This window comes from Diabrotica undecimpunctata, chromosome 3, assembly GCF_040954645.1.
Source record: "Diabrotica undecimpunctata isolate CICGRU chromosome 3, icDiaUnde3, whole genome shotgun sequence".
NCBI lineage: Eukaryota > Metazoa > Arthropoda > Insecta > Coleoptera > Chrysomelidae > Diabrotica > Diabrotica undecimpunctata.
In genome coordinates this window covers 166,694,594-166,713,715 of record NC_092805.1, presented here as the reverse complement: position 1 = coordinate 166,713,715, position 19,122 = coordinate 166,694,594, and the positions used below count along the sequence as shown (strand labels likewise).

At 33.9% G+C, this 19,122-nt stretch overlaps 1 protein-coding gene across 1 annotated transcript in view; it reads left to right on the top strand.

Moving 5' to 3' along the window:
• The window catches only part of LOC140437766 (phosphatidylinositol-binding clathrin assembly protein LAP-like), a 57,541-nt gene that overhangs the window by 4,532 nt on the left and 33,887 nt on the right, over positions 1–19,122 (top strand). The window contains exon 3 of the mRNA XM_072527479.1: positions 5,405–5,691. Coding sequence (XP_072383580.1) covers positions 5,405–5,691 — 287 coding nt within the window. The remainder of the gene's footprint in view (positions 1–5,404; positions 5,692–19,122) is intronic.

Sequence of the window (19,122 nt, the reverse complement as noted above, 5' to 3'; positions counted from 1 at the left end):
TCCGCTCTAGAACTCATTTTACAACAACACTAACGAACACTAAAATATACCTGAAATGGGTAGATATAAATATGCTTGTAATTACAACAAACGCTGATAATACTAATTAAATTTAATTATCGGTTATAATCATGGTACAAGGTGCATATGCAGACGATGTCGCTATTATTAGTAGAAGCAAGACAAGACTAATGGAAAAGTTCAAGGAAATTGATCCTGAAGCACAAAAAAGAGGGCTTAAAATAAACGAAACAAAAACAAAGTACATGACCATCAAAAGAACACCTGAGAATGAAAATAATATAGCAATAGACAACTATACTATTGAACGTGTGATTGATGACATCGAAATTATTAGACAAAAGAACCAGATTTTATCTAAATAACTTTGATTAGACCCGTAGTAACCTATGGTTGTGAAACCTGGGTAATGACGAAAAAAGAGGAAGCCCAACTCAAAAGAGGAAGGATATGACATTGTAAGATTTGTGAAAAGTCAAAGACTGTCGTGGCTGGAGCATCTTCAGCGACAAGAAGACATGGAAACGACAAAGAAGATGTTACAGTGGAAGCCGGTAGGAAGGCCGAAACAAGGAAGGCCTAGGACGAGGAGATGGTTGGATGACGTGGAAGACGACCTGACAACCATGAATATAAGACAATGGATGAGAAGGACCCAAGAGAGATCTGAATGGAAGAACATAACCAGACAGGCAAAGACCCATCCAGGGTTATGATGCCAAAAGAAGAAGAAGATACACAAATACCTTAGGAACGAAATACAAATTGGAAAGATGACATATGGAGCAGAGACATTAACATTAACAAGAAACACATCGGAAAATTTAAGAATAGCTCAGAGCCGTGGAAAGTGTCATGCTTGGAATCACTAAAAGAGACAGAATACCCAAAGGGAAAAGGCCTTGTAAAACACGTAGCTATAAAAATATCGAATGAAACATAGACTAAAAGAATGTTAGAATAGCGACCACGAGCAGGCAAACGACGTCGACCATGAACGCGTTGGAGCCACGGCATAAAAGGAATTGCTGGGAACTGGATAATGAAAGTCCAGAATCGAGAGATTTGGAGTAGGCTGTGTTGGATGTTCAACAGTGGATAGTAACGCCTACATGATGATATGTTTTAATTGTTACTCTGTATGTACGTGTGCAAATTGTTCAATTTCTTATTGAATATATGATTTATGAGTAATTATCTTCTTTAAAGATCAAGAAATTGTGCTTCATCAATATTGTTTTTTAATTTACGGAGTTAATAGAATTTTGTAAATTATTTTGCCCTTTTACATTTGATATTTTGTTGCTGATTTTAAAATGACTCGACAAATTGCTAGTTTTCAATATAGATTTATTAAAAGTCGATATACATCGATTACCCAAACATTTAAGTTAATTGGGAATAATATTTTGTATTAAATGTTGACCTTGAACCACTTTTTATTTGACATGCATACGCCCGATATTTAATTACATACTAAAGTGATAGTATATTCACTGAACTGAATTATAAACACAATTATTTCGTGATTCATTTGGTTTAATGATTTTTTTTAAGATTTCCATTACATAAAATATCAAAATTTCAGTCAAAACTAGATTTGACTCGACTAAATATGTTATCTAAGTTATTTTAGTCCTCTTTCTAACAAAAGAGTTGAAGATATATTTATTTTGACTATCTCAGTGTTCTTTCTCATCTACTTTATTGATATTTACTGATACTTCTTATTTATCTGTATCACTTGTTTATAAATAGAGTTTTTAAAATGCTGTTCAACTTACTGTGTTTAGACTTTCTTCAAAGTATTCTCTCTATTTTATATTTTTTTATTTCCCCGACACGTCTTTGTCGTGTCGGTAAAACTTCATTCTTTTATAAAATTTTCTACTTTCGTCTGTTGTTATATTTTCTTGCTTCTTCAATTGCTTTTCAACGTTTCTCATCATACAATTTACGTTTTTTTCTCCTTTAGTAGGGATTCGCGCATTTTGTCCCGTGGGACGGGACGGAACAACGATTTTTCTGCGGGACGAGATTGGCTTTGTCCCGCGGTTCGTCCCGCATGTCCCGCAAAAACTGCACTTTTATTATTATCGAAATGATTTGGTAATACAAGGTATTATATCTGCATTATGTTTGCAATGTAAAAATATTTATAGAAATAAAAAAGTTTTTTTCTGTTTTAATAATTTATATCGATGAAACATAATTAATACAGTTAGAAGAACAGAAAGTTTTAAAATATTTTCGACAATTCCACCAGATGATGATGCAAAAAAGTTCTAGACTCACAAAGAAGGAAAAAGTATGTCACGCTTCCCATTGTGTACATAAATTTATTACTCAGCTACCTCGATAAAAAATGTTAAAAATTAATTAAGCAATAAAACACTAAAAACTTTGTTTTCAACATATTGTTCTGAAGCTATTTTCTTGTGGCATTTTAAATTAATTACTATTTAAATGGGAATAAGCCACAATTAAAGGTTAAAATACGTTAATTGACGTTTCAATTTCCACTTCGGAAATCGTTCTCAAAATACAAACATTAGTTTGTATTTTTTATCACTAATGTTTGTATTTTGAGAACGATTTCCGAAGTGGAAATTGAAACGTCAATAAACGTATTTTAACCTTTAATTGTGGCTTATTCCCATTTAAATAGTAATTAATTTGTTTTCAACACTTCGACAAATTTTATTATAATTTACTATCACTACAGCTGTTTCGGCAGAGCGCATTTCTCAAGTGAGCTATTTTTGTTATGCGTCGAATACTTTATAGTCTTTAACTGAATTCGGTTATTCTCTTTATCCATCTGCTGGCGCTAGTTCTTCTTACATATCCATATCACTTTAGTCTTTTTTCTTCTATATATGTTAGTATATCTGTTTCTATCGATGTTCTTTGCTTTATTTCGTCATTACTTCTCCTATCCATTCTTGTTACTCTGCAGCATCTTCGCAGGCACTCCATCTCTGTTGCTACTATCTTACTGCTGTTTTTCTTGTTTATAATCCAATTTTCAGCCCCATATGTCATAATACTTCGCACTAATGTTTTATAAATCTGTGTTTTTGTCTTCATATTTAGGTGTCTATCCCACCATAGTGGGATAGTAGGAAATGTGGGCTTACCGACGTATATTACGTATATCCTGGACTGAGCACGTGACCAACGAAGAGGTACTACGCCGGATAGGTAAAGAGAGAGAGGTAGGAATAAGTATAAAGAAAAGAAAGTTGGAATACTTGGGTCACGTTATGAGACATAATAAATATAGAGTACTACAACTGATCGTCCAAGGGAAAATAGACAGCAGAAGGGATCCAGGGAGGAGAAGACAGTCGTGGCTCCAAAACTTGCGGCAATGGTTCGGATTGTCATCTGCTGAACTATTCAGATCTGCCGCAAACAAAGTCAGAATAGCCATGTTGATTGCCAACGTTCGGAACGGACAAGGCACATGAAGAAGAAGATCCCACCATACTGAATTAAGTTGTCGGATTGCTGTTCTCTTGTTTGTCCTAATCTTTGCTTAATTTCTTTCTCTGTTGTTGCCTTTTTCGTGATTATAAACCCCAAGTATTTGCATTTATCCTTTCCTTTGATTGTTACGTTGTCGTCAATCTGTAGATCTTCTGTGCCTTCTTCACTTGTAGATAGGTACTGTTTTCGCGAGATTAATATCTAGGCCAGCCTTGGTATATTCTTCTTGTAGTTTCTTCATCATGTAACTGAGGTCTTCTTGGTCTTTTGCAATCACTACTTGATCATCTGCAAAGCTTAACGTATATAGGAATTCGTTTTGTACCGGTACTCCCATGCCTTCGCATTTTCTTTTCCATGTAGTCAAGGCTTTATCTAAGTATATTTTGAATAGGGTTGGAGATGTGGAACAATCCTGCAGAAGCCCTTTTGTTGTGGTGTCTTCTATAATTCTTGTTCTCATTTTAATTGACACTTTATTTTCTTTATACAGAGCTTTTGTAGCTTCTATGAGTTCCGTCTGTATTTCTAATTTGTATATTGCCCCCAATAGGTACAGAGTCATACGCCTGTCTCAGGTTCACAAATGCCAAATGTATCTCTATTTTTTGCTTTTTTCTTTTCCAACAGTTGTTCCAGTGTGTATATGTGGTCTATGCATGATCTTCCTGCCGTGAATCCTGCCTGATCCTCTCCGATTTTGTCTTTTATCGCTTGCTCTATATTTTCTCGCAGTATCTTCCCATATAATCTTCCTATTGATGATATTACGCTTATTCCTCTGTACTTTTCGCATCGTTTTGAGCCGTACTTTATAAGCTCAGATGAGATGCCTCCAGGTCCCGGTGCTTTCTTATTTTTAATTGCTTTTATGGCCGTTCTCATTTCCCTATCTGTTATTTATATTTCTTGTTGTTGGGATCTGCTTCGTCTTTGCCTGTTTTCTTTTCCAATGAATTGTGTTCTTTGTTTTGTTAACAGTTCCTTGTAATAGTCCTTCCATTCTTTGTCATGTATTTTTCCCAATTTAATTTTTTCTTTTGAGTTTTGTTTCAATCCTCTCAGTACTTTCCATTACTCCGAAGTTCTTGTACCCAAACAAAAGTTTTAAGGATCGGAATTAATGCCTGATATATCAACAGAAGAAATAAGGAACTCACTGAAGAAAATGAAAAGAAATAAAGCCCCGGAAGAATATAATATTGCTATAGAAGCCCCAAAATTGGAGAAAAACTTTTAGAGAATATAAAGGAACTGTTTAACTTATGTCTACACCAGAGCAAAACACCTATAAAATGTCACAGTTCCACATTCGTTCCAAACGGCTTAAGTTACGTGAGCGTGCTATGGCTTGTTAAAAAGAGGAGGAGGTGGAGGTGGGAGGTACAATGACATCAGTTATCAGAAAAATCAGTTATTGTAACTGAATCAAAAGGGCATTAGATTGCTAATATACATTCAGATGCAAAAAAAATATGTCAAATACAAAATTTTATTAAAAAAGTCATTATACTAAATTAAAATTTATAAATTTTTACACAGTGTGCTCAAAATAGGGCTAAAAATAAAAAATTGAAATACTTTGAATTTGACCAAAATTTTCTCTGTTGCGTTTTTTTTGCATCTGAGTGTATAAACAGCTTGACTTGCAAAGACATGCAAAGTGTCACCTGATGGGGATTTAACGAATACAATTAACACAGAATTGAAAAAATAGATCTTGCCATCTCGATTTTTATCTTAATTTCCGACAATTATACCCACCGTTCGTTTAAATTTACTCCCAAATAACAAAAGTTTGTAGGGTATGGTTCTGGTAAATGTCTTTTTATCGGCAAACTAAGGAGAGTACCATAATATTTTGACATTTTAATGTATTCAAATTCAACAGGTAGTAGAGGTCCTCAATGGAATTCCCCTAAGAACCAAGCGAAGCCCGCCGGTGGCTGGCCAGCTCAGCCGATGACAGCACCCGGATACCGACCAGTCGGACAAGCGATGGCCCAGCCTATGATGGCTCAACAACCGATGATGGGACAAGGGATGATGGGCCAACCCGTCATGGGTCAAACGATGCAACCGATGATGGGGCAAGTGAACCAATTCGCGGCCATGCAACAACCCGTGATGGGCAGTCCTAAAATGAACGCCGGAGCTCCGCAACAGCAGCAACAAGAGGTAACTTTTGATCCATTTGGCGCCCTGTAATGTAAAAATTATTAAAGTATATGTGTAATATGGCAAATGTAAAATTTTAGCAACTCTGATAAGACGATTTATTTTTATTTATTTTTAAAGAGATTGAGAACAATTAACAAATATTTACCTAACTTGTTAGAGAATGTTCCTATATTTATATTTTAAGATGAACTAATTTATTTTTAGATTATAATCTTACTATGATTTTTAATTTATTTGAAAGATTTTTAAGTAAAAGGTATTTTATTCAAATGGAAGTCATATCCATCATCGTGGAGAATATTGATAAGACTAAAAAGCGCAGTGTCCATAAAACGACAATTCTTTTAAATTGCTCACTCAGTAAAAGACAAAAGAAAGAAAACAAATATGTGTTGGGCCCTTTCCTTTCTGCTTTCCTCGTATTTGCAAAATTTCCAGGCCTTTGCTTCAAGTTTAGATATTTATGGTCGATAACTTTAGTTACAGTTTTTTCCATAATGAAAAGTATCTCTCTAATGTGATTTGTAAGTAAAAACGATTACTAGTCTCTATGTTACACCGCAAATTGTAAAAACAATATTTATTTAATAATCCAGGACGCTTTTCGACATCACTGTCATCATCAACTTAGAAATCAGGAGAGACTAAATAATTTAAAGAAAAGTGAAAAATTTGCTGGGTTGCCAACGTTTTAGGACACATTCCAAACTACACAATTACTATTTCAAACTAGTTAATAGTGGGTTATTAAAAGACCCAAAAGTCCCATTTTCCTCCTATGGGTACAATTTTGAAGAGAAAAGTTGGAACCACAGATGGTGACAGGTGTCAGCAATATCGTCTCTGAGAGAAGATCGAAATTAGAAACAGATAATGGACTGATTCCTCACATAGAAACGAGTTTTTTAAGTGAAATCTGCTACATGTGCGAAGTGAATTCAGTTTACTTACAATGTCGCTTAACGTGGATAGTATTAATGTTAGTGACGTATCACACAGTAGTGGAAACTATTGTATCGAATGGAGTGGCGTGGTTTCTAAATAAAAGTTAAACCAGCTTGTGTTTTATGTGAAAAATCAATCTCGTCAGTTTAGGATGGTTAAAATTTAAGATTTCCGTTCTTGAAAATAGCTTTGCAGGTCTTTAGGCATCATTTCTACGACTTCTCTTCGGATTTTATTTAAATTGTTTTACGCTTGTCTACAATATATAGACTAAATGCCAATGGTGCAAGAACAGATCCACGAGGCAGACTAGGAAGCATATTTTTTATCTATCTTGATATGAATTCGAGAGAAATTTTGCATAGAAATGTATTCCGCATTCTTTCTACATTTATTATATTAATAACATAATTTTCCGAATTAAATAATGTTCATTCTTTTTCTTTACTGAGTTTCTAAGTAAAATAACCATATTTTAGAATAACTTTAAGAGTAAATTATAATATGTACTAGTCTCATACCTCCTAGTATTACCCTCAATGTTAATGGGCCTTTGCGGTCCAATTTTAAAATAATCAATAAGATTGGCTCTATTGGGCCAATTAAAATTCTTGATCGACTCCATAATCTAGTGGACCTTAGATGGTTTATTTGATAATAAATAAAATTAGCTCCACATAATCTAATGGTCCTTGAAAGGTTTATTTGATAATGAATAAAATTGGCTCCTGTGTGCCAATTTTATAAAGTGTTTTATAAAATTGGCTCGTAGTAGTCAACTTTATAAGTGATTTCAGAATTTTGAATGCTGAAAAATATATATTTATAATGCACGACCAGATCTTAAATGTGATTTTTTTAACATGTTTTTTCATCGATTTTAATTTATACTTGTGTGCGTGTAAGCAATTAATAATTATTCTAGTAGTGATATTTATCTAAGACTTTTAACGTAAGTACTGAATATTTGTTGATTGTTCCAATAATATACAGTGTGAAGTAAATTCTTCGTTTGAAGATAGTTCTAGAATACAAAAAAGAAACACACACAAAAGTTGCTTGGACTTTCTTCATACGAGAGATCACTCGTCGGAATTCACTCTGTTGTGTCAAAATATTGTTTGACAGAGCTGTTCGAACTATGAAAAATCATTTACAATACTGGGTGTTACATCGTGCAAATTATTTTTGAATAAGCTACACCTGACAAGTGTCATGTGGTAGTTTGACATCATTTTATTGATAGTTCTGTTCACACTTAATTGTTATGAAGACACGAAACGTTCCACAAACTTAGAGCTTCCAAATTGTTTAGTTTCAGCATCACAGAGGATCTCTCTTTGGTATCTTGTGAATATTGGTCCTTACAGCTTGTTCACATGAAGATTTTTCCTGTTTCCCCATTTTGGTTGTTCGTACCAGGTGATATCGTCAGTGTATGAGCCAATATGTTGGTTGGTATATGTTTTTCGTCTCGTGTTTGTGTCACATGCGTTCTATGGTCTCCAGCTAATAATGTTATCGACGTTGTTGATTTGCCGTCTGTTTGTTAGTTATTTATTGTTGACTGAATATTTTGAGAACTTCTTTGTGTCCATCAGATATGGTAAATCGAATGCAAAATTGAAGAAAATCAAGCCTTTTAAACAAATTTTTCACCATGGAGTGGCACAATATGGACCTTAGAAGATTTATTTTGATGGATCTTCGAAGGTTTCTTCGATAATTAATAAGATTGGTCCTGCATAATCTCATGGTTTGGACCTTGGGAGATTTATTCGATAATTAAGAAGATTGGCTTCAATTTTTTTTCACAAATACGTTGGAATGTGTAGAACAAGTGGATAAGTAGAAGGTATAGAAGCTTAAAATCGAGTGTGCAGGGGAGATACCTAGAAAAGCTGACTGACAATTTACAGGAGATCGTCCATCAAGATACATTCCTTTAGGTGCAAGGTCGAGGAAAAAACAAGAACTTGTATAATCTAATGGACCTTGGAATAATGGACCTAGAAGGTTAATTAGATAATTAATAAAATTGGCTCTGTATAATCTAATGGACCTTGGAAATTTTATTAGATAATTAATAAAATTAGCCCTGCATAATCTAATAGACTTTAGAAGATTTATTCGATAATAAAATTGGCTCTGCATAATATTATTGGCCCTGGAAGGTTTATTTGATAATTAATAAAATTGGCCCTGCATAATCTAATGGACCTTGGAGGGTTATTGGGTAATAAAATTGGCCCCGCATAATTTAATGGACCTTGAAAGGTTTATTCGATAATTAATACAATTGGCTTTTAATTTTTTTCACGGAGATTTGGAATATATAGAATAAGTGAACAAGTGGAAAGTATATAAGCTAAAAAACAATGCACAGTCGAGATACCAAGAAAAGCTGGCTGAGAATTTGCGGTACGTCGTGAATCAGGTTCCATTCCTTTAGTTAGGAAAACCTTTAGATAAAAATTCCTTTAGATAGGAAAACCAAGACGTTAGTTGAAGTAACTGCAAGGGAGATAATAGGAATAAGAACGAATGCGGAATGTTTTAGAAGGAGAAAACTTTTTAATAGTGTACACCAACAGAATGACCCTAAAACTGGAGGCGAATTAGGCTGAAGAACAAAACCACTGGCTGTTGCTCCGAGGATGAAGTTTTCATATCTGAAGCGTCGACTGTATGGTGAAATATGTCATCTGAACATATAGTGCAGATTTTTTTAGTGATATTTTCACTAAAAACTCTTTTAATTATAAATATCACAATTACTAATTACATTAATAATTATTATCGCTTAGAAGAACTTGCACTGATGCGTAGAATTGACAATACTAATACTCAGAGCTCGCCCTTACTAGCTTATATAAAAATAAAGAACTGTTCTCGAAAACGCTGGCTGGGAAATTCTCGAAGGTCATCTTTTTATCGGAGTTCCGGCGACGGAGAGGCTTCTGGACTTGTCTAACGCACATGGCCGCAATCAGGGGTATGTGTTTCACAACAATACGTTATATTATTTGTGGAATCAATTTGAGTGTGTGTGGTTGGAAATATGACTGCGGATTACTAGATCCATTCGCCTAAAAGGAATCAATTTGAGCTTCCTTGAACTTGAACGTCAATTTTGTATAAATCGACATTTCTTTACGTATATTAAAGATTGTTTTGTTCGATGTAACGCCCAGTATTTTGTTGATGTGCTTTGTGATATTTTTTTTCTCAAAATATATTATGAATGTTGGGATACATATGCGATCTCATTGTTTATTTATTTTTATAGTGTTCTTACTATTTTATTTATATTTTTAAATTGAATTGTTATTAGTCACAGACAGCACGTTATTCTTATAATATATTTTATCGAATATCAGGAAGGTTTTGTGCACAATCAACTCAAATGCTTTCGTTTTGTTTGGCTAGTTTTTAATACGTATGTAAACACCGTCTTTTACTGAATTCGGTAAGGGATACCGGAATATGTGAACTACAAATGATAATTAAACGTTTTAGAGGTGATTCTAACACATTAAATTTAATGCAATACCAAGTATAGTCTCTGTTCAGATCATTGAACGATTGTAAGATTAAGATTTTATTTAATAATAGAGAGAACCGAAATTAGATACTAGAAACTGTCTGAAATAATGGATATTCTACTGTAATTCATCATCATCAGATGGCGCTACTGTCTTAAAACGTACTTTTCTATCGAGTACCTGTCTTCTTGAATCTCCCTCAAATCTTCCTCCATATCAATCAAATTAAGTTGTCCCCTTTTTCCGAATGGCTTGTTCAATACGGTTATTTTAGCGGGATCACCTACATCCATCCACCAATGGTTTACCAATTGTTGGCCGTTCATTTTGATGGTTTTAACGGTGTATACATTTTCGATAATTACCAATACACCTACTACTTTGCAGATTATCTAGATTCTTGATTAGAAAATAGCCTATTTTCCAACCACTCGGTTGGAAAGTAAGATATTGGTTCAAAAACTTACCCAAAATATCGTCTGTGTTAAATTTAGACACTATTTGGCTGAACAATGTACACTTAAGGCTGCATGCCCTGAAATTAGTTTTATACACCTGAACTATCTACAAGAGGTGTACCCTTTAGTCCGCATCGATATGAATCTATCCCTTTTCCGAACTATTGGTCAGAAAGGCGACGCGACAGATGTATGTCTTTTATTTTCCGCTTTTATGTCCTAATTGGTATATTTAATTTGTAAAAAATTAATTTGAAATACCATTAGTATTGTGAGTACAATGTACTAGCCTAAATTCGCGTCGAAACAATATTATCTGTGTTACTCAACCGATTTTTATTTAAAAATTAGAGCAATTTACAGGATTTTTAGTAGTTTTTGGGCTTTGCCATAGTCTTGACCAGAATATTTGTATTTTTGTATTCACAGATGCACAATCAGGGTTTACGCCAGTGTAAATATACAGTATAAAATAAAATGAAATCCGGTAAGGTTTTTTAGTTTGAAAAACCTCAAAGTGTACCTCAAATTCCGTCGTCTTACTAATATGTATCTTACGAATGATATGGAATCAGAGTAAAAAGCCTGTTTGGTAGGATCCGTCCGATGATATTGTCAGCGTAGTGTGCTAATGGTTTCATATTATGAAGAAAAATTCATCTAAACTTAAAGCAGACAAGCACGTTTTCTTGTGTATTGGACATATCAGGATAGAATAAGTTCTTGTCATACCTTTGTCAGTAGTCTATGAAAGGGATTTGCAGGGGTTTTACTGTTTTCTCCATTAAATGCAACATTTTTAGTAAAGCTACCATCTTGTTAAAAAAAAAACTCGATTCTGGGCCTTAACATGATATGCTTTTGTCTTTGATCTTAAAGCTTTTCTGTTGGTGTTTGTAAAACTTACTGTGTTCGTGTTCCCTGTTAAAACTTTTCATTTTTTCAAACTCTGCATTGATTTATAGCCCCTTTTTGTTTTTAATCTCTCCTTTTACTCGATATTCCTCAACATTCTTTCAACAAGCTTCTCTTTGGATAACTCACTCAACACTTCCTCTGCTGTATCTTTTGCAACGTTCAATGTTGCCCCTAACTGCTTGCTAATTCATAGTTTATCGATGTTGCCGGCACTAGGGAAATTTGGGCAGGTCAGTACATGTTCTACCATGTATACCACCGCATTCACATTTTTTTTTTCATGTATAAGGATCCAATTTACTTGATTGTTTTTCGCTAGGGTCACACCGGCTCTTATTCGGTTCAGAATTCTCCAGATTTGCCACTTGGAGTTTCTGCAGCAATCAGGCCTAGCAAAACGTGCGGCTGTATAGAATGTTTCTTTGGAAATTAGATTCATAGTGGTACCTGTTCATTTTCTCATAGTGGTCTGAATCCAGCTTGTTTTGGTATGAGATTCTCGTCGACTATGTTTTCTATTCGCTTTAGGATGATTCTTTAGTGTACCCCATAAAAACAGCAAGGTTGAGGGATTTTTCGTAGTTTTCGGGTGAGTCTAGATCTTTAACAGGCTTTAAAAGTGCTATTACTAGCTTTCATCCAAAGTTTGGATATCTTGCAACTGTTTTGATAATTGAATTTCCCAAATAACGCCCAGTAATTTTTCAATTTTTCAAGTGCTTTTTCGGCTTCGTTTCGTGGGGCATTAATTCTGCGCAATACTTAACAGCGCGGTAAGTAGAATGGCTGTTATCAGAGTGAGTAATTGTACATAATATACTTGTTTTTAACATGTGAAAGCCAATGTAGTAATAAAATTTTAATCTTATTTATTCTATGGATATTCTAAACAAGTGTGTTAGATTCTCCCCTTAAGACTTCTCGTAAACCGAAGAGACTGACGGACAAAAAGGCCAGAAACTTCAGATATTATTTTGATAACACGGTATCCTTACATTCCCGTTTATTGAATATGTATAAATAATATAAATTGTTGAAAAGTGCTTCAGATTTTAATATCATCTAATGAAAATATCCGTAGTTTTACATGAAATTAAAGTACGTAGTAAAATATGTAAAATAAGGATTAAAAATAATCAGTAAACATTATGTTTGAGGTAATTTTGTAAAATATATTGAAGTTTTTGTTTGATCAAGGTGGATATAAACTATTTTACGCATAAATCACAGATTATAAATTTGGGGAACGACGTTTCCTACATTAGAAAACACAAAAATTACATGATTGAAGAATAACTGGAAGATTTTCTCTTTTTAAAATGACTCTTTCGGCTATCTTCTTCTTACGATGTCTATCCTTTACAGATATTGGTGACTAACATTGGCTTTATTTGCTGTCATTTCAAATATTCCATTAGTGGATACTGAAAACCACCTTTTCTAAGATATAGACCTAGGCGCGGGCTCTTCTTCCTTGTACTTTTGCTTCCAATATAAGTGTTCTCTTTAAGCCTTTCATTTTTTCAAACTCTGCACTAATTTATAGCCTCTTTTTGTTTTCCTCCCTCCTTTTATTCTCCATTCTCAGATACACCTCAAGCTTCTCTTTAGATACCTCACCCAACACTTCCTCTGCTGTTTCTTGAAGCTTCGTTTTATAAAAGGGCAGTTTATATTAAGCTCAATGGAGTTTGCCTCACTTCTGGCAGAATCTAAGCGTATTTGAAAGGTTCTATCAACATCAATACACTTTAATGTATCGACGGTATTATCTTGAAGCAATCAATACGTGGTCCATCTGTTTTTAGGTCTGTTGAAATGGGGACTTCCATCAATTTATGGTTTCCTCAGTCGAAACGATTTATTTTTTCTTATTTTAGGTCCATTGATAGAGTTTTTCGTTGCCATACTCTTGTGTTAATAGTCGAAGAAAAGAGTTGATACTTAAGTCTTTTTAACTTTAAAATGTCTGTATTGTTTTTTTTTCCTAAATTGTCTCTTAAATGGTAGGATTGTGATGAAACGTGACTTTATGCTTGGGTTTCGGATTCTGCATAGAATCTGGCATTGGTTAAGACTGCTAGTCACCTTTTGGTGAGTTTTCTGAGGATATTGTTTTAGCACTTTTTAACGTATTTTCTCATATTGGTATCTGTATATCAATGCCCTGGTCTGAAACTAGCTTGTTTTGGTATGAGATTCTGGTCGACTAGATTAGTATGAGATTCTACTAGGTTGGAATGAGATTCTGGTTTTCTATGCGATTTAGGATGATAGGGTGAATAACAAAGGTGAGGGATTGGTCGATAAATTTCGGGTGAGCTCTTCCAGGACCCTTCCAAGGCTTTAAAAGTACTATTACTAGCTTTCCGTGACTCTTCTTCCTTGTACTTTTGCTTTGTTGGCTAGAGCGTTGTAGATTTCTCATTATGTGACCCATATAATCTGTAGGCCTTGCATGTTAACTGCGAAGATTATTGTGTTGATTGCATACCTGAAATTATTCAGACATTCTTTATTTATCAGTACGTCCTCATAGATGTCTTTCAGGGCTGTTTTAAATATCTTCGAAGTAGGGGCGATAAGGCGCATCCCTGTCTAGATTAAAACAATATCTTGTTTTAATCTAGCAAATGCTTTCTGAAAGTCGACAAAACGTACATGCATGTCACAGTTCATATTTATGCAACGCTAGAGGACAACTTGTATAGCAAAACGTGCTTCCTTGTATCTACAGAATCCCTAAAACCAAACTGTATCAGTTGTTCTTCCAATTTTTTGTAGATTCTTTTGTGTGAATTATTTTTACGAAGGTTTTAAGTAAATGACTAGTTAAGCTTATGAATTTATATTCCACACACGTTTATCGTTAAGTTTCTTCGACATAGCAACAAATACTTTAGCCACTCTTGTAGCATTCTACCTATAGTATAAAACTTATTGGAAATCGTTGTAATCCATAATTTTTAGTAATTTCAAACTTGTCGTGATTATATTCCCTGAAAACTCCATAGTATTCATATAAGGTGAATTAGCTGAGAATATATCTCCTTCTAGGGCACTTTTTCTACTCTTCCTGTGCGTTGAAATCCATAAAAACGTATCTGACGTACTACATATTCCTTTAAAATATTACAGTTTTTTTTTTAATGTGTATACTCCACAACTATATGTATCCACTTTTTAGCGCTTTCCAACCATCTTGAATCTAAGTTGAAAGGTATAGGTTGACCTACGAAATTAATCGTCTTACCTGATATCCATCGCACGAGAGAGAGCGACATACAAAGAAATCGGAGTAAAACATAAAGAAAGACCTCACACATCTGTGAAACTTCCAAATATCATAATATGTCTTGTACTCTCTGAAAAATATGGCTTCTCTCTGTGTATTATCGATTCGATCAGGTGATTAACTTAATCATTTACCATCTCAGACGATTAAGTAAGATAGTATCGCTCAGTGGATGCTAAATTTAAATAGTACAAAATGGTAAAACTCACTAAAGGTATAGGCGTACGTAAATTCCTTTTAATATTTGGGATTTTAATTACCCGTTTTTCATCCTTTACTACAGTATTACCTAAAAACGATTAATGCTCAATATTGATAATTTGTATGGACTATCTAAAACATATAAAAACCATTGCCATTCTCTTATGTTACTTTACAAATACAGCCTTGTGGTAGATGCATGTCAATGTTTCTTGTGCTCATAGTCGATTGAACGTCACGCTAAAAGTTCCACTGAGATGTTACCTTCAATCTGCAAGAATTATTCCGAAAAGCTTCCAATATTCTAAAATTTTACAGACCTCATAAACCGACAGAGATATGAAAAGTATGTTGGCTTTTGTTACATTAATAGTAAGGGAACGTCTTCTCTAGCGAAAGGATGTCATTCTGGCATCCTCTCCAGATTATGTGACGTCGATTGTCACTGAGTAAATCAAATCTTATTTCATCCAAGAAAAGCACATTTTGTAGCCGTGCACGCATGTTGCCATATTATATGCAGACGAGCGAAGTTTGTGTACCAACTTGAAAGTGTTTAAGGCTTTCCATTTATCATCATCCTTTATATATTCCACCCACTTTTGAACTTCATCTATTACGGTAATTTTAGTGATGAAACAGCATGGTTACAGGTCTTCAAGGGTTTTTATCGACCTTTGTTTTCCTTGTTACACAGTTGATTATAATGTCATAGGAAAACTAATTTATTAGTAGCCCAAAATAAGTAGAATGAAAAGAAATTTCACACAGCGATGACTAACATCTCAACTACTAAAATGCTACGCCCCAAATCCGGATCAATTCCAATTTATATTATTTACTACCATCGTCCACTCAGCAAGCAAACAAACGTGTATTTATTTTCCTTTATTTAATACGATGCAGAATACTTTGTAGACGTACTGTGGACAGCCTTTTTTTTAATCTCGAGTTGGTTTAGAATGGAAACATTTGTCCTATGAGCTGTCCAAGGTATGCGCAGCATTCTTCTACTTGGTCTAAAAAAAGAACTTCTAGGTTTTGTTGGAAGTCATTGATTTTTGAAGGATTTAGAGACATGACTTTCTTTAGGAGTTTTCTTTTGGGGACTTTAAAACGAAGTCAAACGTTCAATACCAGAAGTTGATGATCGCTTCCACAGTCTGCGTCAGGATATCTTTTACAGTTGATGGCCGGCGAATACAATTTCTTGTTCTGAAAATAAAATCTTTTTTGACGAATTTCAATATGTCAAAATTAAGCCAAGGTGAAATTACATTAGTTAGTTAAATTAATACATAATTTTAATTGAACATCATGGACTTCGTCCAGTATTACACATATTTAGGCAATTTGTTGTCCCATGCCAGTTTTTTAAGAACTTTTTTGCAATTTTTATAATTTCGATCTGGTAAACCGATTTTTTTCCTCGATTCAAGCAGAAAATATGAAGCTTTCCATTGTTTCCAAATTGTCATTTAATAAAATTGTCTCCCCGTAATCATTAAACAAAAATTCGTAAACTTCGCATATTTCTCTTTATCATTACAGCAGCAAAACTATTTTCGAGTCGTTTAGAAAACATAATAGGTTGTGTATTACTTCTAAACTAAACAGAAATTATCAAATCTGAACAGGAAATATTATAAATATTAAATAGGTAAAGCTGTGTTGTTGTTTTGTTTTCGGTGTGGCGACATAAAACTAGATATTGTATATTTTTCTGACTGTTTTTATCACACTTCTGGTTTGTATTTATCGTAATTGTGTAATTTAACGTACAGGGTGGCTAAAAAAGTATATTGTATATAAAACAATACAAACTATATAGTCTTCTTTCTTTTTTTTTACATTATAAGTCACTTTTTAGTGTCTATAATATATTCTCTCCCCCAAGTGGCGCTACAGTCCAATCGAGCTTTGATCTCCTCCGAACTAGGCATCCAACATTGTCGGTCCCGCGCAGATTTTTCTGGTAGTTTGTCTGCCTCGATTCTCACTACATGACCAGCCCATCGAAGTCTCTGAAGTTTAGCGAATTCTGAGATCGGCTCCTCTTTGAAAAGTTGGTGTAGTTCTTGTACTTGTACTTGTAAATATCTTCCTTAGCATCTTTCTTTGAAAGACTCCCACCTTTCTTTTTGTATTTTCTACCCAAACATACTATTGGTCTGATAATGTTTGTTTCCCTTTACCATCCTTCTTGGAATGTATGGTTCTTTTGTTCCATACGTGCCTAATTCAACTCCCAAATATGTGAAATCTTCTAGCCTCTTTCTCCTAGCTCTTGCCTGTGTTAGCTTTTTTGTCTTTTAATATTTATTTCTAGTCCAGTCTCTTTTGCTACTGTTTTAAAATGTGAATATATTTCTGTCATCTCTTTTCTTCTGCGGGACATTCTTTTCTGTATTGAATCATTTGTTAGGAGGTTAGCTCTTCCTATATTCAACTGTTTTATCACATATTCGAGAGACGGGTGGAACAGTGTCGGTAACAGCTCGTCTCCTTGCTTTAATTCTTTGACTATTGGAAAGTTTTCAGTGACAACTTTTGTCATTTTGTATTCTGTTAACGAGTCCATTAATATTTTGGGAGATATTAAAACTGTGCAATATTTGATATAACTTGTGTCTATCAATTGAGTCGTAGGTCTTTTTAAAACCTATGAATATGTTGTGGACGTGTTATGTCCACGATTGATTTAGAATTTGTTTCACTGTGAATAGCTAATCAATTGTAGATCTTCCACGTCGAAAGTCGGTTTAACAATATTTTCAGTTAATTGTTGGAGTCGTTTGTTGAGGATGTAAGTAAAAATGGCTGTGAATATATCTATTCATAGTCAAGAAAACTAGTGCAAAATGCATGAACACCACTTCATCATATTGCAAAATAACGATAGAAAGATCATATTTCTCATTAACTTTAGCTGTATGGGACAATCTGGATCACTTCACGTATAATCGTTTGGCTATGAATAGATTATAATCTCTTCGAAATAATTAGATATGATGAACGTGTCGGAATTGGCAAGAATCATTTTGTGACAGTTTCGAATATATTTAGGAACCAGGATATTTCGAGTTATGCATTTGGAAGTTTACGTCTGAAGATTTGGCATTATTTTCGTTTATTTTGATCTCCATTTCAGTTTTTACTTCGTGAATACGATTCAGCAGAATCTGAACACCTTCAACTTTAATTGATAGAATTACTGTAATATCTATTACTCCAAATACTTTTTTGAATAGATAGTGTGAGTATAAATTTAATAATGTTGGGGACCTCATCTAATTCCTCGTTGATTTCAGTACAAATTTTTACTGATGCGAATAGCTTTATCGATTCCTATATTATTTTTACATGTTGGACAATATCAAATGCTTTTTCGAAATCGACAAAGTACGTAAAATATTTTCCTCTGACCACGACACTTCTGAAACTGCAGGAAGTTTAGTGCAAATAGTACTTTGTTGCCAAATGCATTTCTAAAACCAAATTGAGTGATTCTGTTGTCGAGTATTCTTAAGAAAATATTTAATGCCCCATTAGGTTTATTAATTTTGTGTTATTATAGAGATTGCTATAAATGTAGATCAAGGCTAGTCTGTCTGGCAGTGTTGTATATTGCATTAAAAAGTTTTGTAATTGTTATCACTTGTTTTCTTGGTCTACCAGTCTTACAACTCAGTGGATGTTTCATCTAGGTCAATGGCTTTTTTCAATACAATCAATATTTTTTATTCAATCTTAATTGTTTTTATTTATTAGAGCTTTTTAATATAAGTAAAAGCTTTGGGCGACATAATGTGTTTGTCGTTTATTCCTCCTATTGAACTTAGTGTAACATTTTATAATTTTTGAAGACAGAAATGTAAGTAATAGTTTATATCCACACATTGATTTTTGTATAATATTTTTGCTAGCGGCAAACTGTACTCTAGTCATTTAGATGTAAAACGTAAACGTATTGCAATTCGATTCCGAATCATTTCATGCAGTATTGTAAAAAATAACACGACAGAACAATAATGTAGCTGTGTTAGCGATGTTTATATATGTGTAA